This window comes from Fistularia commersonii, chromosome 20 (genome assembly GCF_037954325.1).
Source record: "Fistularia commersonii isolate RoL2024-O1a breed Wild chromosome 20, RoL_Fcom_v1.0, whole genome shotgun sequence".
Taxonomy (NCBI): domain Eukaryota; kingdom Metazoa; phylum Chordata; class Actinopteri; order Syngnathiformes; family Fistulariidae; genus Fistularia; species Fistularia commersonii.
In genome coordinates, this window is record NC_141303.1 from 9,691,592 (window position 1) to 9,711,419 (window position 19,828).

A 19,828-nucleotide genomic window follows, 5' to 3' on the forward strand; every position below is an offset into this window, starting at 1 on the left:
TTTTAACTCTACAATCTGCTTATGAAATTCTGGGAGCTGCAGGTTTACAGGTAAGAGTAAAGACTGTGAGAAATAAAGAGAGAGCAGGGGCGAGAAAGAGAGACAGAGATGTTCTTTGTGATTTAAGACACTGCCACAGAAAGAGCTGTCTGGTTTGCCTGGATTAATGGACATTAGCACATGAAGAAAGCAGGAAACACCACAGGAAATGCCTGAGAGGGTGTGTAATGCCATCTCTGATCACAGTCAATGTGGCACCCGCATTATGTATGCTGATGCAGTTGGAAAATAATCAGGGTATTTATATATATAGCAACATACTAGGGTGCTAGATATTGACACATTTATGAGATATTCTTTCTAAATATCTCTACAAGTTGACAGATGCATTGGAAATGTATTAGTATTCATGGTATGTATTTATAGATCATATATTCTAATTGATATTATAGCAAATTGACAAATGTTCCCTTCTCGATACCACAGACGTCTAAACCCATTCTTGTCCCCTCTTGTATTAATTTCACTCCCAGTATTTTAGAGACAAGAAGAAGTTGTTATCTCATGAGCAATACCAAATACATACTTTTGTTTTTTGTCAATGCAACCTCCATGTGATGAGCAAATAAAGGATTATTTCAATCTTATTTTCATCTCAAGGCAATGTCTCACATTGAGAATAAATTAAATAAAAGTAATATATGTAATGTGAGAAGACCAACAAAGCTCGTTCTACTTTTTAGTCGTGAATGTGGCCCTTGTTAGTGTCTCACTGGAAATAGTTCTTAGATGTTATGCAAACATATGCATACTGTTTGTGCTTTGAAAAAGAGATCTTTAGCTAACTTTAGCTACAACACGTCCTGTCTACAGGTCAGTTTCAGTTCACAGTGTTGTCTGGTGTATCTGTCCTTTTTTCTATCTTTAACACACATGATTGTTACATCACTGTCTGGTATAGGGTTTAACAGAGAAAATAATGTCATAATTGTCAAACAATAGTTAAAAATAATAAAATGTGAATGAGTTGCAAGTGATGCATAAAGAATTCTTCTCAGCGACAAATCAGGCAAACAGCGAAGTAAATCGATGGAATCCATTAAAGGAGTGACCATCTCACTGACTTCATCTCAGGATTGATCAAAATGTGTTTTCTTGTTTTATTTTCTCATTATCTGTTTGATAATGTATTTGTCTGTTTTTCTCATACTCTAACTTGGATTTAGAAATGAATTTCAGAGGAAAACAAATGAGAGTTCAAGAATGCTGTCTCTGGATAACTTGGGAAAAGATTACTGACTCATGAGGAAGCTGATGCAAGATTTTATTGCTGCCTGCAAAATAATGACAATGAAAAAGCTAATGTTTACTGATAGATAAAATTAAATCAACATCTTAGCAACTGTTATCTCTATTTTATCACGTTTGCATTAATCAGACGTTTATTATTTCTTTTTTTTTAATCGAGTATGATTCACGAATTTAATACCTATTAACCAATGTGAGCTATGCATTAGCATTGTATCAACTGTGGGTTATTGCACTTGGCAGGCAAAGCCCTGAAGATCCTAACAGATCTCCAACCACAGGAGCGGCTCGACTGGCAGACTAGGGCACGTGTTAGAATATCATTTTGTCTGCCAAACCGAAGCTGATAATGCCTGGGACAAGGTGTTCAGCCATCAGTTTGGCAGGGGAGAAAGCCTGGGTGCATACACCAAAGATCTCTGAAAACCCACACAACAAGGATACCCCACCTTTACCAACATTGTACAGGGAGAGCTGGTCCTTCAAGCCTTTTACCGGGGCCTCCAACCTGCACGACTCCAAGACCAAATTTGCCTGTGAAATGCAAAGACTTTGACTGAGGAGCCGAGTGAAGCTGAATGTGTTGAATATGGTCTGGGTACAGGAGGTTGCAACCCCAGTGTGAGTCAAATAGCCCAGACTGAGGAGAATTATGATGGAGGGGTAACACCCCAAGTCACAAGTGCGCCCCTACAGCCACCGTGACAGGGAGCCAGGAAAACTGTCCAGTGGTTTGTGTTTGTGAATGTTATCAGTGTGTTGAAGCAGGCCACAATGAACGCTACTGCAGGGCACCAGCACAAAGAAGGCTCAGAGGGAACGCGTGGCTGTTGATGCTCTCGGGCCATTTCCAGTAACAAGTATTGGTTATGTTCTTGTAGCTATTGACGACTTCACCAAGTGGCCTAAAGCCTACGCCATCCCCGATCAGAGCTTCATCACCCCTACTGAGTACCTGTAAGAATTGTTCTTCCAGTTTGGCATGCCAGAGGAGCATCACAGTGATCAGGGACAGAACTTTGAAGGCCAAGTTTTTAATGAGGTCAGGCAACGGCTGGGCATCAAGAAAACCCACAACGTCACATCCCCAGATTAACAGTCAGAATGGAAAACCCCTCCTCAAGTGGATGAGAATAATAGATCCTGAAGGTTTTTCAGATCCACACCAACAAAATGCTGATGGCTAACCAATCAGACATGGAACTGATCAACAAACAGCAGAAGAGGACAGTAGTGAAAGGCAAATCAATCTCATGTGATCGCAGCATCAGGAACAAGGAACACAAGAAGCTTGAAAAATATCAAGGGCTGAAGGAGGAGCTAATAAAATCTGGGTAAGAAAGGAAACTTTGGTGTTAGGGGGGGATCGGAGCAGTGGGAGCTGTGACACCCAGACTCAAATGGGTAATTGATAAAGCATTTGAGGACTGTGTCCAGAAGAATGCAGTCCTAAATACAGGTAAAATACTGTGTAAAACCCTGAAATGCAGACACCTCTGGCACAGCCCAAGAGAAAGAGAGATTTAGAAAGACACAATATCCCTGGGGGGAGATGAAGAATGAGGGGAGGTAGAGTGAAAGTGATCGTGGTTTGTGGTTATTTGGGTGATAGACTCTGACAAAATGGAAAGGTGACATTGAGGTCCCCTTCACTTATACATTTTTTGTTAAGTCACAAAAAAAGCAGTAATTTTACCTTCAAAGATGGGACATTATTATTAATTTGAAGGATCATCCACAGTAACATGGAATATCTCTGAATCATCTCTGTATGACATGATTAGGTTGAAGTGAGTCAATTGTTGGGTCTATATGTTGAATAGACTTACAGTGATAACAGTAACACAGATAACAGTGATAATATAATGATCTATCACTTATCAACAACACTTATATCCTGGGCAATACTCAGAACAAAGAGAGACTTGTTCAAAATGATTGAGCATGTTTTGAAACACAGCAACAAGCTTAAAGTTGGTACTTACAAATAATATCCTGTTCTTTCATGGTCTTCCTTGTGTTACAAAACACATTAATACATGAATAAATCAGTTGAATGGGCTGGGTCTAGAGTCTTGGCTCCTGAGGTAAAAATTCTAAAAGAAGCCGAGATGTCATCAGTACAAGCTCAAGCCCATCATCCTCCCTACTTTCAAGATAGCGGACAGATGGAACTAGGCTATCGCTCTGCTAAAGTTAGCCCGCAATTAGTTCACACGCTAATTAGCTGTGAGAGGGGCAAAGGCACACAAGATTTCCCTGGAGTCTCAAACCTGTTTTCCACTTTGAATAAGATTAAATCGGGCCCTGGTAGCAGCAGAAAAAATAAAAAAAAAATCATGGCAGCAAAATAAAAAAATAAAATAAAAAAATGTATTTATGTGTATTGGTATCCATATTTTTTATTTTATTATAAGATGACAGTACTTTCAATGTATTTTAGATTTAATGCATGGAAAATTGTAGCAGGTATTGGCCAAACGCACTAATGTACAACAGTTGTACAAGCTTCTGATTTGAAATACCATCAATTACATGAGGCTGCTGAGTCACAGTAACAAAAAAATGTTTTCCAATGGTTTCAGTGATTAAACTGAAATGTAGAGATGTTTAAAAGTTAGATTTTATTTTCTTTTTAAGTTTAATAGTTATATACTTTGAATCAAAGGTTCACATATACTTGTTTACACATACCCTTTCTTCACGTCATTTTCCTCATTTTTCCATGTATTTAAAAATTCTAGTTCATGTCTATTTGTATTTAATATAAATCCCAATGTCAATGTTGGGACGTTGAAATAAATTAAATCAGAATACAATGATTTGCAAATCACTTTCAAATCACTTTATCACTCTAAAGACAATTATTTAATGTTCAAACTGATAAAAATTATTGTTTTTGCAAATATTCACTCATTTTGAATTTGATGCCTGTAACATACTCCAAAAAAGCTGGGACAGAGGCTCAAAAGACCGGGGAAGTTGAGGAATGCTCAAAAACACCTGTTTGGAATATTCCACAGGTGAATTGGAAACAGGTGAGGGCCGTAATTGGATATAAAAGGAAAGTCTCCGTTGTTCACAAGTAAGGATGGGGCGAGGCTCACCTTGTTGTGCAGAACTGCATGAGCGAATAGTCCAAGAGTTTAAGAACAACAGGTAATTGCAAGGCATTTAAGGATTTCATCACCGATGGGCCATAATCTTGTCAAAAGATTCAGAGAATCTGGAGAAATCTCTGTGCGCAAGCAGCAAGGTAGAAAACCAATATTGAATTCCCCTGACCTTCAATCCCTCAGATGGTTCTGCATTAAAAGCAGCATCTTTGTGTAAAGGATACTGTCACGTGGGTTCAGGAATACTTCAGAAAACCATTGTCAGTTAATACAGTTTGTCGCTGCATCATCAAATGCAAGTTAAAACTGTTATGCACGGTTTGGAATGTGTTGATGGCATCAAAATTGAAATGGGTGGATATTTGTTATCAGTTTGAACCTTAAATAGCTTGTCTTACTTGTGAATTCTACAGAGTAGTTGTTGAAAATGATTTGCAAATCATTATATTCTGTTTTTATTTACTTTTTACACAATGTCCCAACTTCATTTGAATTGGGGTGTGTAGAAAATTATTTAAGTTTTTATTTTATATGATGCACTTTAAGAAATACATCCAAATTCAATCAATTCAGTCATTCATCATTCATCCCCCCCCCCATCTCAACAGCTGGATTACATTTGGTTTAATTTTCTAAGTATTGCCAGCCAAGCAAAGCACAGTCGGATTAGTGTCCATTCAACCTGTTCACTTTTGTGTGTGTGCACATGTGAGTGTGAACTGAAGTGAAACAGCAAGACTATAGGGGAGTTTAAAAAACAAAAAAACAATTCAAGCTCTATGGAGGTCCGGCAGGGGTCAGGCGCACCAGGCATCCTGCAGCCCTGCCTGCCCTGAACTGGGCAGCAGCTCAATGTTATGTATATTCCTTTATCCAGAAAAACAATCTTTTACACTTGATCAACACTTTAGGAAAATTAATAGACACATTACATAAGGGGTCATTGTGATGCATTCCATTTTAAAATACATCCTTGTAATACTCCCACTTAAAGCTTTCTGCCAGTATCACTTCTGTTTTCTGGCTTGGTCCATTGATCAGGTCATCTAGCAGTAGACATTTTTTAAAAGGCTTTATTTATGTGAAAGTATCCGCCCATACCAGTGGAATGAGTCAACTTTAGCTCTCGGCGGGTGCCATCAGGAACACATCACAAGTGCTCATGTTTTTCAAAGCAAATCCTGAGTCAGACAAATGTGATCATGTCAGATTTCATTTGGACAGGAGCTACTTCACTTGTTTTTTATACTAAACGTGTAGAAAAAAAAATGTGGCTCAAAATGAAAACAGGAGAGACTTCATTGTTTGAACCTTAGCTATTTATATGCTCGTATCCCCCAAGGGACGTAAGAGGCTGATCAGGAATCCCGCCTGTTTACCAGAAGTAGGCAGTCTTGAGGAAAGGGTTTCGAATTAAAAGCCTTTGGAACGAATGCTGCTACAAATGCCTGTCTGTCATTTATTACAACACTAGATCTCACTTTTCAAAATGGCTTTATCACTTCCTGGCACTAAGTCTTTCCTGAATATTTAATATGGACATCGTTTGGTATCCAATTCCATATTTTTAAGAGTCAGCAAAAGAGCCCCCGTTGCCACATACAATTTTAATGCTTGAGTAATGAACAATGTTGGAAAATAGCCACTGTTTCTGGATTAGTAGTTGGAAATTATCAAAAGCAGAAATATCAGGACCTCACCAGTGCTGAAGTCAGGTGTCTAAAAATTGTATAATCTCTTTAGATAATGAATTAGGGGAAATTGGTGTGGAATAATTATTGTATTGGCATGAAATGTAAACTAATTTATTGCTGAGTGAAGTCTAGATATTACAACTCTGTCAAACTCACTATGATTTTTTCAGCCAAAGCTCCATCTTTATTTTCATGGATTGGTTACCGTAACAATGCCTCCAGAGCACCAGACGGCCAGCCATAAATCTATCCCACGCACACTCAGTGGAGTCCATAAATAGTGTAACAGTTCTGGGGGTATAGACATCATGACAACCCCATGTTCCCTGAGGGTCCTGTGGGTCGAGATGGTGTGCAAACCACTGGCCAATAACTCTCATTCTTTCAGTGACAGGGAGTTTTTTTAACACTCTCATTTACCTCTGAGTAAAATCATGGCAGGGAAATACTAACATGAAGTTTTTTCCAACATTAAACAGTAATGATGGCGCGTAGGCTGAAAGAATTCTCCCGATATAAACCAGATGTCTGGAGGTAGGCGACGTGTGTGTGTGTGTGTGTGTGTGTGTGTTTGTGATGTAAGGAGGGGAACCGATGAGTAAACAGACAAAATACGATTGAGTAATATTTGATTTCTTTCCAATCAGGAGTTTGGAATTAGAAGCAAAACATTTAATGATTTAACTAGATGCATTTTGTGTTGTATCTGCAGAAAATCCTACCCATAATACTTCATCCTCATAAAATCAGTCTCTTGGAAGTCCCCTATAGTCATGAAGCTTTTGTTTGGACTTGGTTGAATAAAGGTTTTCAATTAATCTCCTGCAATGAATCTCTATATTAATCTCTTCCCTAATTTCTGTACTTTAACACCAGTCACATCCAGCATAAGCAGTATCGTAAGATCAGACAGTGCAAATTGATACATTTAATCCCTTTATCATTGTAAAACCGGTTAAGGCATAGTCATAGTTTCAGGGGTCAGGCGGTTGTTGCAAGTGTGTTTTTGTTAAAACCCCATGGGTGAATCTATTTTCTGAGGCACCTCTGACACTCATCTGGACCACAACAATGCCCCCTTTCTCCCCTCCACCTCACGCTTGGCTGGGCCCTCTGAATACGACCCAGGGTGAAATAATCCATACCCCTGAACCCCCACACTGCTCTGACATACATCGAGGCATACTTGAATACACGTTGTTACTGAAATGGCCACACGTGGTGGGGCTCACTGAAACATAAGCCAGGCTTCTTGAATTTGCAAACACTCACCTGAAACGACAAGCCTAAGCAAATACCAACATATGATTTGCCCATATTAACACTAAGGGTCAAATAAAACACATACATGCACGAGTGGAAGCAGACATTTGTGAACAATGGATATTACAACCTACAACTCTGATGTTGCAATGAAGAACAATCTGATTGATACAACACTGACCCTGTGTGGAAAGACTGAGAAACTACAGAAACTTTCGCAAACACTTCAGGTTATTACTTCACAGACCACTTAAAAAGTTGTGCCTCATCAACCTCATTCATATATGAATGCTAAATGGATGTGTATTGAGTCTATGATAAGAGTATTAGTAATGTATCATAGGCATTCTTTTTTTTTATTTCAAAAAAATTGCACCATTTTTGGTGTGATAAGCTAGATGAAGAATACACCCGTGTTAATTGTTATCCAATGTCTCCTTGAGTTATTTCAGCTGAGTTTTGTAACTGTCCTACTAAAACAGGGATGGGCAAACTTTTTGGCTTAGGAGCCGCATTGAAAATTTGACAGACGGGCCGGGTCACCACAAGTTACTATACATATAAGATAAAAAAAACACATTTGTCAACAGTACATGTCAGACTCGTCTGACATTTGTCTGAACATTGCCTGGCAGTTGCGTTGAAATTAAAACCAGCTTGGTTTTGAAGGCTCTGACATTTGCTTGTATTTCATGCACAAACTGTTTTTTCCCTTGAAGCTTTACGTCCAGCTCATTCATATGTCTCAGTATGTCCACAGTAAAGGCTAAATCTGTGTCATTCGGCTCAGGAAAATTCTCAAGTGTTCTCAAGCAGCTCCAAAAATGAAATAAGCTCCTGTTTGAGCTCCCACATTCATCGACCCAATCATTCACGTCAATTATGAATTCTGTACCAATTTTTGGCGGGCCGGATTAAAAAGACCAACGGGGCTGGATGTGGCCCACGGGCCGTAGTTTGCCCACCCCTGTACTAAAACCATGCATAGGTATCAGAGAGTTATTTGGTCTGAAAAAAGAAAAGTATATAATGTACTCCGTTTCCAAGCAACAAGTAGGTAAAAACGTCACATGGTTTTCATGTTCAGGTGTTTTATTTGTTTTTTTCAGAGAAAGCACTTTTGTTGAACAATTTTTACTACAGCAGCATGGATTGTGGATTTATTCCCAGCAATCACTTGTACTTTTACGATATCTACATTTAAGCTTAATACAGAGAACCTATCAATAATCTGTTACGTTACCTACCGGAACATAGTGATTAAATAACAGGATTAAGTGTTATTTTGGACAATGATATCATAATATGCTTATTATACCGCTCATATTGCATTAAAGTAATTAAACTTTAATCAGGATTTTTAAAATTGTTGTTCTCAAGAACAATTTTCAGGCATATATAGAAAACATGATCACATGTGTTGAAAATACTGACTACAGGGTGGGCAGACACTTAGTTTAGGACCGGATCCAAGCTTCGCACATAAACTAGCTTATCTTTGGTCTACATGTTCAAACATCCTCGATGGTTACTGAGACTACGCGCAGACACAAGTAAGAGTTGATATCCTTTATTTTTTGGAGATTTTGCACTCCTTTTGATGGTTGTTTCGTATCCTGTGCATTCCAAAACTGCTTGGCTTGAAATAATCTTTTTAATTGCATATGCAAATGATTGCTAGAATTTATGGTTGAAGAGCATTTTTTTATTTTTTTATTTGCAGATATAAGTCATTCAAGCTTGTAAATCTGAAAATATGAGAATTTGAGCTTGGAATCCCATAGATTGAGAATTTAAAAATATTTTGTCTAGTGTGTAATACATAGGACACAGCTAATGCTGTCAGTTCTGTATTCAAAGCCGGTGTTGACACCGGCCTCCTTAGAGCATGTTGGCTTGTTTTGATAAGAGCCTGGGATGGTGAGGTCACCATTTAGACTCCTTATCTTTGTGGCCATTTAAAGGGCAAACCACAGACATGTGGAGTGTTCATGTGTTAGCTAATTTCCACATGCTGGGAAAGATCTTCAAATTAAATTCTTACAAACTCAATTTTCCTTTATCTAATTAAAAAAAAAAATTGTCAAAAGTAACGGAATATTTTTTGGATGTAATTTTTTTGTTGTGTGCTCTGTTTTTGTTGTATATAATGAGAAAATAGCAGAGGGTAATAAACCTTACATAAATGTAGTTATTATATCTTATATCAAACCATTTACTTGATAAACAGCAATGTATTTTAGACGTGTTTTATTATAAAGTTACATTTTCAGATTTAAACAATTTATTCCTGAACACATTTACTTTATGTGCACATGCTTATTGTGCTTGTAATTTTAGGATGATTTGATTAATTTCTAAATATTTAAACAAGAGGAGAATAATCTTGAAACATCACACAACATCAATCTGCTCATAATCTTCAACATATTAATCGATTTATTAATTTAAAAGTAAGGCATCCAAAGGTTATTTGTGTTCACTATCAATTCACAATTGCAGATAAATTATGTAATCAATACTTGCTTCTCAACATCAAGGTATAAGTTTTTGTAATTTCTGCTTGTTATTACAATGTCAAATATGGAGTAAGATAAACATTTTTTGAGGAGAGGTTTTCAGTGGGAGGGTCTAAACACTTTCAGGGAGGGTGCAGTGAAAGAGAATGAAAGGATGTTTTATCACCAATTAAAAATACAAAAAAAGGCAAAACCTTAGATAAATGCAAATTGGATGGAACTGTAAGTTATTTAGTAGCTTTTGGGAGTTTTGCAGTTTTTCGTGATGAAAACATTTTGTTTTTCTCACAACTGAAATCTCATCAAGTTATTTTTAAAAAGGAGAAAATTGGGAATTTTCAGGATTTATAAGTTGGAATTTATCTTTATCATCAAAATATAAATTTGATATTAAGTTGTAGGCATTTTTGTCAGTGAAGTAAATAATCAGCAATGTATTTTTGATGCACTGTACTGTACCGGTAGATTGAAATTTGGCCAGAACGGTAGTGCAGTGGTTAGCCCTTTCACCTCACCCGCACCAAGGATCATGGTTTAACTCACACATGGAGCCTTCCTGTGAAGAGTTTGCATGTTTTCCCCGCGTCTCAGTGAGTTTTCTCCAGGAGATCAGGTTTTCCTCATACAGTCCTATGGGTCTGCAATCGACATGCCACTGGTCCATGGTGTACCCCGCCTCTCACGCAATGACAGCTGGAATAGGCTCCTGCATCCCCCGTGACCCTAAGTGGTAGATAATGGATGGATGGAGTAAAATCCTGGAGGAAAAAATTATATTCCTAACAGACTGTACTTTATGGGTTTCTGTGTCTGAGGGGGAGTCCAGCTACATCTGATCATCTTTGTCAGCCTTGTGTTACTAATTATCCAATACCGCGACAAATCTTACACACATTCAAACACATTCAAAAATCTTCTGTGAATCTTATACAAACACCTGAAGTCAAGAGTGAAATAAAAAGACAGTGGGGGTTGAAAGAGAGATAAAGGTAGGTAGGAGTGTGTGTGTGTGTGTGTGTTTGTGTGTGTGTGTGTGTGTGAAGGCTACCCATGGGTGAGTTCATGAGGATAAGGTTAATCTGTCTACTCAGACAGCCACGGTAGTGAATAGGTTTGCAGGAGGGAAGTAACCCATAATCTGATGTCCCGCCTGCCACTCACCCCAGCTTGCAATGGTCTGGATGGGGGAAGGTTTTGCTCAGGATAGCTTCCCTAAATGGATTACAGGACAGCATATCAGTGAAAGGGCACCTGGACACACCTACACAAACTGATTCCCAAGCAGAGGAGATTAGTCAGAAGTGCTAAGAGAGACAAAAGGAGTTGGAGCAGCTTTATAACTTTGATACTTATCTACCATTCTTCCAAATATTTCAGTTTTTCCTTAATAGTTGGCCTCTAACAGTCACTGGATTTCAACTGAATGTTTTCTCTTTATTGCAGAAACCTGTTTGACTGAAATCTGACTTGTGCATAAGGTGTCTGATTATGGAAGCAGACTCAAAGACAGAGCCGGAATCTGCAGCTCAGGTATCAGACAACAGCCAAACCGAGAACCTCGATGCATCTGGTTTCGAATTAACCACGGACCGTTTGGAGCAGCTCATGAAGAGCATGGAGGTGCTGTTGTCGGACGTGGAGCAGCTGAGGAGCCATTGCAGTCACCAGGCCAGTGATCTGCTGCAAGCAGCGGTGGACCTGAAGCAGCAGCAAGAGGAGCTTAAAGAAAGTTACTTGCAGATGTCCAGAGAAATGCAAGAGATCATGGATTCGGTGGATGACCTGTTAAGCACCAAGAGCGCCTTTGAAACCAAAGAGAAGCAAGCGCAGAAGCTGAACCGTCAGCTCTGAAAAAACTGAGCGTGAAGGACAAACTTGAATGTTGAAATTAGGAGGGAATGTTGACAAGAGGGGTTGGGTTTTTTATGTCCTTAAGACAAACATATGGTGAGTACCTTGAATGGCAAAATATGGAAGTTTATCAAACAAATTCAAGTGTCAAGTATATCTACACTCTGTCTATCTATCTATAAATTGAATAAAGCTTTGCAAGGGAGACACAGAGGTTACAAAGATCTAACTTGAGCAGTGTGTAAAAAAAGGATTTATATAGTTTTGCTGTTATCAAATCTCTTTCCTGTTCAAATGAACAACAAAATAACTTGCTAGTATTTTTTTCTTTAATAGAGTTAGGAATTGTTTTGAGAAATAAAACCATACAGCTTAATCTCATCAATTCTAGGACTGCAGTGTTTCACTCCTCTTTTGGTACATACTCTGGTGTAGTTTCGCCCTAAAATAAACCTAAATACAGCTTTAGAGCAATGCCATAAACACTGGTACGTTTTGGCTCCTGCAGTCCCCTGTTTTGCTATATTTAGCTGTTAAAGTATTATTGAAAGGAACATTAAATGGTCAGTTTGCTGAAGAAAATCAATGAATGAGCTGAAAAAGCTGATGCATCATCCAAGATCAACTGACCCAAGGAAAAGTTGTGAATTGAAAATGACCTTTGTTGTGAAAAAAATACCATAATATATCAAAATATCTAGATATATCAACATATCATCATGCAAAATGTGTTCTCTGATTACAGTGTACTTTACAGTGTGCATGCATTCATGTTTTATTTATGTTACATTTTATCAGTATCGTGCCAATTCTAGAGACTTTATTTTCATGGACAGCATATTGCAGCATATCGTATCGTGTCGTTTGAGTATGATGTATTTTTCTGAAAATTTTATGGCAGATGTCACACAAGGAACATTTTAAAAACCAGTAATGACTTAATCATCAAATTAAAATGTTCATATTATTGGTAATATCTGTCACTTAAATAAGTGTACAGTTAAAAACACAATATTTTCCTCTGAAACGTATTTGAATGCAAATAGAAAGTAGTCTCAAATGAAAAATACTGAAAGTGCTTAATTACTCATCTGTTTCAAACACATTCCCTATTGATTAAAAGCTACTTACCAATAAAAACTGACTCTTATTTTCACAATTATGTACTGTTGTAAAATACAATATTCTTACATAAAAAAATGAACAATACTTCTACTGGCATTGCCTTGTCCTTCTTCACATTTTCATCACAAAAAAGAAGCAAATATAAATCTAAAGAGAAGACGAAATACATATACAGCACAACAGCATCAGTTGTGTCACACTCCAGGGGCCCCAATAAACTTCACACTTTATGTCTATGGTGAAAAACTTAAAGACTTTAAATCTTTAGGCGAAAGGGGTGTTGTTCTTCATGGTTGAAACATGACACCCTGTGGGCTGTGGTGGGCAGAGGGGGTGAGAGAATAGAAAGCAGAGTGTGAGTTTCTCGCCACACTCCAGAGGTGAACATCAGCACAGAGACTGCTGTTCAATCAACTGGATTTCACCCATTGAGGATTTGCATCTGGAGGGTAAGAAAAAATTATATCTGATTGTATGCATAATTAGCAGCAGAAAAATACCGGTAAAATGTGTGTACACTTTGGAACATATTTGTTCAATGAAATAGTGAAAAGACTTTAGTAGTGCTCATGTGAAAGTATTTACTTATTCACTGTGTGAAACTCATTTGAATAATTTGAAAGTGCATGAAATGGTTAATTAAGATGTTTAATAACCATCTTCATTTGTAGTTCTGCAGTGGTTTCATGTGAACATGGACATCCTGCAAGTTCTGTGTCTCCTTCAACTGCTCGTGGTACCCGCCTCCACTGTGAGTCTCATTTATTAATACACTACGTAAAAGGAAGGGGGCAATGCAGACATCTAAGTATAGTGTGTCTATAATTTCAACAGAAAAAAGGCCAAATATTTACATTCAAACACATGTGGAAGCAATAATGCTGTTTATATGATATACTGGGTTTGCACATTATGCAACATGTTGGGGAGGGTTTGTGGTCAAATGTTCCTGCTTCTATTTTAGTGGGCCTCTCATGGTCTTTTTGTGTGTTAGTGGTTCGTGGGCTATAATGTGGCATGTGAGAGTACTGTGTGTTCCAATGACTGGGGAAAAAAAGGGACTTGGACTGTTTTTTTTCCAAACAGACACCTCCACCCCGTGATCGCTGGGGTGAGTTTGGACCCTATGGGTCCTGCAGTCGCACCTGTGGAACGGGAGTTGCAACAAGAACAAGAAAATGTATCACTCTGAGGTAAAATTTTGCAAAATTCAAAGTAAAATCTGACAACTTGACTTGGAAGATGGGGAAAATTCAGAAATCATATCTCTTTAAATATAGTATATTATGGTAATGACAACCATATCAAATGAGTCATTAGTAATGTGAGTGGACGTGTGAACTTTTTTGCCTGTAATAAAACATCAAAAAAAGCCAACAAAACTAGAAAATCCAACAACTCCTGTTACAATGCTGAATCAAAATGATCAAAAAAGACACATCAAGTAAAAGGAAATTAACATATTCAACCCTACAGGACAGATGGAGGGCATAACTGCGTGGGATCCTCTAAATCTTACCGGACCTGTAACACGCATGTAATAATCAATTTTGTGTTTATTCTATAAACAAACTCACCTGTATACATAGAGGACATTTTTCTCATTGCATAGTCAAGTAGAGCTCAAATGCTGCATATATAAATTTATATATCTTCACATTGCGCTATATTTTAGTGATAGTTTCTTTCATCATAGGAATGTCCAGTTGGGTCCAGGGATTTCAGAGAGGAGCAATGTTCTCAGTTTGACAGAATGGACTTTCAGGGAAGGCGCCACACTTGGATCCCTTACTATGGAGGTATAAAACGTTATTTTCTCTCAAACCTGCAAATTCACGACCCCAGACATGCCACCTCAAGTGAGCATTTGGTACAAATCAGTGCAGCCGTGGATCAAGAATGTGAGAGGCCCCTGAGTACGGAGTCGTAGATCACCCACTGGAATTTCACCCCAAGAGATGTGACCAGAATTACTGGTCTGACACTTAAACTCTTACACAAAGAGAACACGTAGTTCTTCATCATTTTAGGACTTTTTCTCTTCTTTCGACTGTTCCCTTCAGGGGTCGCTGCAGTGAATCATCTGCCTCTATTTAACCCTATCCTCTACATATCCTTTCATTATCATCAGGCAAATAATAACCCCCATGTAAAACAATTGTCTCAGCTAAACCATTCAGATTAAGTTTGAAATAATTGGGAACACCATGAGTACAATGGCAAAGAAAACCCTTAAAATGTGCAAGAAATAACATTAAAACGAGCAAGACTTATATAAAAATATTTCTGGAATCACCTGAGAGAGGGAAGTAATTATATTATCAGAAAAGCACAAAAAATATATGAAAAATTAAAAAACAGTTATTGAAAGCACTATAACAATGACAGACTCAAAGCAGCTTGATGAAAATCATCATGAACTTTGTAAAAAGACTCACTTAGTTAATGTATATGGTTTCATGACTAAACAAGACAAAATGAGATCTCAGATGGGAGAATTTTGGGCACCCCTCAAGGTCTATGGCCCATTCATGCTGATATAAAACGTGGTTTAGTCTAATGCTACAGATTTTGCATTCTTAAGTCCTAAGCAAGGCGCCACATATGATCAGAGCCATGTTAGCCAAAACCGTGGTTAAAGGTGACATAATATTTTATCTTTTAACCTTGGGTATATCTACTCCATAGCCTCCAATCCATGTGAACTGACCTGCGCTCCAAGGGGAGAGAACTTCTTCTACCGACACAGGCCATCAGTTGTGGATGGAACACAGTGCTACGTGGGCCGCAATGAAATCTGTGTGGATGGCATCTGCAGGGTGAGGAAAAACAATGACGACACCAGACATTAGAGAGAATGGATTGCTCTTCATCCTGCAGACTGCTATTTCTTGTGATTTGTAACCCTGCATTTATGGATTTTTCAAGGAAAAGCCACTATTTACTTCTATAAGGTTATAACCTTTTTCCCCAGGTTACGCCTACGTTCATTCTCCACTGCATGTCTCTCACTGTTTCATATTTAAAATACAAAATAGGGAGGCATTTCTTTGCTCAGGGATACTTAATGTCCAACAGTGTCTAATATCAGTTCAAATCCTACTTGATCATAATAACTTGTTTTTTTCTTTTAGGTACTGGTCCATGGAGAGTTTTTGGGCTTGGATGATGCCTCAAATCCTGTTCAGTCTCCTGCAGTTTCTGGGCAGCCAAGGGAGACACCCACATACATCTATAAATCAGGCGTCTATGGTGATTGCTCTGTCACCTGCAATGGAGGGATGCAGTATCGAAGCGTGGAATGTTGGATTCAGGACCCAGTAAACCCCCGTGTGGTGGAAGAAACTCACTGCATCACACAGCACCTTCAGAGGCCACAGAGCCAGAAGGCCTGCAATATGCAACCATGTAATACTGAATACAGAGTCTCCAGCTACAGTGTGGTTTGTATCTTATTTCTCACCTGTGTTTTACATATTTCCCATTAATGTGGTTAATTATTTACACAATGTGCTATGCAAAGACAATGCACCCCATATGGGAGGTTTAGAGAGTTTACAGTATTCCGATGCAATAACAAGGGGGTAACACTGTGAGACAAAGAAATACCAGCAGCACCAAGAAACTTTTGAAAGTCAGATATTCACTGTGATTTCCAACACTGGCTGCATCCATTCCCTATCATTTACAATGGAGGCTGTGACAGAACGCCTATGAATTGTATACCACATTGTCACAACCGATTATAAGAGATATTGCTAATTTTTTAGATATTTGCTTCAATTCCAAACTTAAATTATTTTGAATTTGGTTCACTTATGTTTCATCATGACCAGTGTTCAGTGACATGCGGGGAGGGCCAAAGGACAAGGGAGGTGCATTGTGTGAGCCCAGGAGGTGAACGCCTGGCTGACCATGCATGCAGGGATGTGCCAAGACCTCCCTCTGTCCAAACCTGCCGCAGGCCTGCCTGCCAAACTCACATCGCATGGCATGTGACAGACTACGGACTTGTAAGTATGAGATGTTGAAAGAGAACCTAGAAACTTTAATGACTCTAGATTTACTTTACCTATGGATTCATCTATTGATGATTTCTCTATCATATCTCTCCATAGTGCACCCGAAGCTGTGGTGGTGGGGTAAGGGAGAGACGAGTGGGCTGTTTTGATGTAAATCTGAACCCCTTCCCAGAGGCCAGGTGTGGAACAGCAAGCAGACCCATTACAGTGGAGTCATGCAACACACAGCTCTGCCCTGGAGCTCAAAGTGAGTCAAATATAGGATAGTTGCACATTCTATAGATCTGCCTTTGCTGCCTGTATTGATATTTTACTGGTTTTCTCTCTCACTAGTGGTCCCAAGTGTTCAAGACCCAAGGACACATGAGAGTACTATGAGAGGGTTTGTTCCCTTTGTTCCAGGAACCCCCACAAGTATGTATTACATAATGATGATTTGTAAACACATTAGGATGTTATATTTGTGTTCATCAACAATCAATTAAAGATGAGGATAAGCATGGGGAGTTATTTCAATTGATCATTGATCAATTTAATTTGAGTTTCGGGTCACATTTGCCACATCAGAGGCAAAGTGCTGACGTTAAGAAACCCATTTTCAAGGATTTTTTAAAACTCTGCTTTGGACCCTGAACATTTTCATATGAAGACTCACTGCAAAAATGCCTCAATGTGGCCAGATTACATATACATACACATACACATACACATACACATACACATACACATACACATACACATACACATACACATACACATACACATACACATACACATACACATACACATACACTGGGTAGATGTTCCCATGCCTTCATATTTAGAATTCAAAAATATTGTTTACGTTAGGAAATGAATGCACTAAACTTAGAATGAGATGCAAGACTAAGAGAAGACCTTATTTTCTAGTTTCCAAAGTATAATCCCATGATTAAAAAGCATATAATGCCTATGACGACATCTAAAGCTCAATTTTCCCCAATTGTTTCAGTAACTTTGCTGTCTTGCTTTAGCTTCCAGACCAAACACAAATGTCGCCTATGACCCGTATCCAGAAGTTATCCGTCCTTACTGTGCTCAGTCACTGTATGGTTGCTGTCCTGATGGCCATACTTCTGCTACTGGGCCCATGAGTGCAGGCTGCTTGCAGCACGAGTGTGGACGCACCACGTAATTCTTCTTCTTCATCTTTCAAATCTCCATCCACTTATCAATTCTTGCTGACTCAATTAAGTACTTTCTGTACTGATTCAGTGTTTCTGTCTTTCTCAGGTATGGATGTTGTTCGGATGGAGTAACACCAGCTCAAGGTTACGGAAGATATGGATGTCCAGAACATCAGTCAACTGTGGTAATATTTTATCCTGTTTCCATCGTCTTTTATTGAACACAAGTATATTCCAAACAATAAATATTACTTTTTTTGTCATTTTGATAGAAGCTTACCAAAGTGAAATATCACTCACGAAGTTAATATCCCCTTTGCAAATAAATATTTTATGGCAAATAATTTGCAATTAATTCTAAATCTTTACTCAGACAACAAAGACAGGGAACAAGAGCCTAACTTGCAAAAACAGTAACAACTAACAAATATTATTGTTTTTATATGTTGATTATATTTTCAATCATACCAAAATTGCAAATGAAAATACATTTTCTGGCTCATATTTTGGGAATTGGGGGCATGGTTCTCCGGTTTTCTCCCACAGTCCAAAAACATGCAGAGGGTTACGGGGAAAAATTTAGACCGTTTCCCAGACAATTGAAAAACTGTTTGTCTCTATGTCTCTGGGATCAACAGGCGACTGGTCCAAGGTGTCCCCCGCCTCTCACCAAATGACAGCTGGGATAGGCTAACGCATCCCCTGTGACCCTAAGTGTAGGATTAGTGGCGGATAATAAATGAACAAATACTTGCCTTTTTAGGCGCTCCTTGTATGATGTTTCAAAACTAACACCAAAAGTCACACGACCTGATGAGCCAATGTAGCACGGGGCCAAGAAAGAACCCAGGAAAGTTTATAGCACATCAACAAAAAGGATATTTGGCCTATTTTTCAGCTTAGTTTATTCCCATCTGCATTACTTTACCTTGTCATTTATACAGTAATTCTTCTTCCTTATAATTTGACCTTTGTTGCATTTCAAGTATTAGTAGCCTGCAGTCACTCTTGAGAAATGTTGGGAGAAATAATCCATAACTCTAATTGGAAGACTTTGAAATGTATGTTGCCAAATGTATGAGGTAAACTGGAATATGTAATATATCTCTTTCTGCCTCTCTTCATTGCCAACAGCCCTCATCACAAACCCCGGCCAACACGCCGTTCCCTTCGAGTGTGTGCTCCCTGCCACGTGACGAGGGTCCCTGTGATACCTGGAAAGTTCGGTTCCACTTTGACTCAGGCACTGGCAAATGCACTGAGTTTTGGTTTGGAGGCTGCCAGGGCAATGCTAACAATTTTGTTTCCATGGCGGAATGCCAGAGAGTGTGTGGGGGTGTGAGCAGTGGGGCTCGACCTGCATCACGCAGGGGTACACCTGCAAGAGCCTCCACAAGGAGTCCTCAGAGGGTGGCAGCCTAAACATGTATACAACTGGTACCACCAGCTCATAGGATGGCTAAAACCAGTAATTGTAAAGGAAATTAATTAATGATTTTATACATACAGTCATGTAGAATAAGTGAGTATTCTTTACCTTTCACTTCAGAATGTGATTACCCTGAAAATAAGATAGTAGATGTTCTGATCAGTATGAGGACTTGGTTTGAAGGTGGCACCGACAATGATGTAAAACAATGCCCAAGTCCAAGTCCAAATTAAACAATGACGTGAATAAAATCTTTTTCATTCTATTTGATTTACTTTCTTGTTGGTTTGATCCCACTGTGATGAACATTACCATTTAACAGAATTGTACGGGCT

At 38.6% G+C, this 19,828-nt stretch overlaps 3 protein-coding genes across 6 annotated transcripts in view; 2 read left to right on the top strand and 1 right to left on the bottom strand.

Annotated features, from left to right (window-relative positions):
* LOC147222858 (pleckstrin homology domain-containing family G member 1) overlaps window positions 1-10,655 on the bottom strand; it is a 68,305-nt gene extending 57,650 nt beyond the window's left edge. The window contains exon 1 of the mRNA XM_086167467.1: window positions 10,444-10,655. Within this exon, the coding sequence (XP_086023593.1) occupies window positions 10,444-10,564 (121 nt within the window). The 5' untranslated portion in view covers window positions 10,565-10,655. The remainder of the gene's footprint in view (window positions 1-10,443) is intronic.
* On the top strand, window positions 8,878-11,890 carry LOC147222859 (uncharacterized). 3 transcript variants are annotated; one of them, XM_086167475.1, is made up of 3 exons: window positions 8,895-8,934; window positions 11,344-11,430; window positions 11,503-11,890. In XM_086167475.1, the coding sequence occupies exons 2-3, from the start codon at window positions 11,389-11,391 to the stop codon at window positions 11,749-11,751; spliced, it is 291 nt and encodes a 96-aa protein (XP_086023601.1). In that variant the 5' UTR covers window positions 8,895-8,934; window positions 11,344-11,388; the 3' UTR covers window positions 11,752-11,890. The 3 variants fall into 3 exon arrangements, with proteins under 3 accessions (XP_086023599.1, XP_086023601.1, XP_086023600.1); XM_086167473.1 differs by having other exon boundaries at window positions 8,878-8,934; window positions 11,344-11,890; XM_086167474.1 differs by lacking the exon at window positions 8,895-8,934 and having other exon boundaries at window positions 11,247-11,430.
* Window positions 11,891-13,219: 1,329 nt separating this feature from the next.
* On the top strand, window positions 13,220-19,758 carry paplnb (papilin b, proteoglycan-like sulfated glycoprotein). 2 transcript variants are annotated; one of them, XM_086167345.1, is made up of 13 exons: window positions 13,220-13,325; window positions 13,548-13,627; window positions 13,963-14,069; window positions 14,353-14,413; window positions 14,573-14,675; window positions 15,565-15,695; window positions 16,011-16,319; window positions 16,713-16,889; window positions 16,995-17,145; window positions 17,232-17,312; window positions 17,912-18,068; window positions 18,171-18,249; window positions 19,199-19,758. In XM_086167345.1, the coding sequence occupies exons 2-13, from the start codon at window positions 13,571-13,573 to the stop codon at window positions 19,484-19,486; spliced, it is 1,701 nt and encodes a 566-aa protein (XP_086023471.1). In that variant the 5' UTR covers window positions 13,220-13,325; window positions 13,548-13,570; the 3' UTR covers window positions 19,487-19,758. The 2 variants fall into 2 exon arrangements, with proteins under 2 accessions (XP_086023471.1, XP_086023472.1); XM_086167346.1 differs by having other exon boundaries at window positions 18,171-18,246.
* Window positions 19,759-19,828: the final 70 nt, after the last annotated feature.

Bases quoted from the DNA above. Each gene is read 5' to 3' on its own strand.
- LOC147222859 (XM_086167473.1), top strand. From the start codon at position 11,389: ATGGAAGCAGACTCAAAGACAGAGCCGGAATCTGCAGCTCAGGTATCA.
- paplnb (XM_086167345.1), top strand. From the start codon at position 13,571: ATGGACATCCTGCAAGTTCTGTGTCTCCTTCAACTGCTCGTGGTACCC. The intron at 14,414-14,572 runs GTAATAATCAAT...CTTTCATCATAG, and splicing joins ACCGGACCTGTAACACGCAT to GAATGTCCAGTTGGGTCCAG. The intron at 17,146-17,231 runs GTGAGTCAAATA...CTCTCTCACTAG, and splicing joins GCTCTGCCCTGGAGCTCAAA to TGGTCCCAAGTGTTCAAGAC.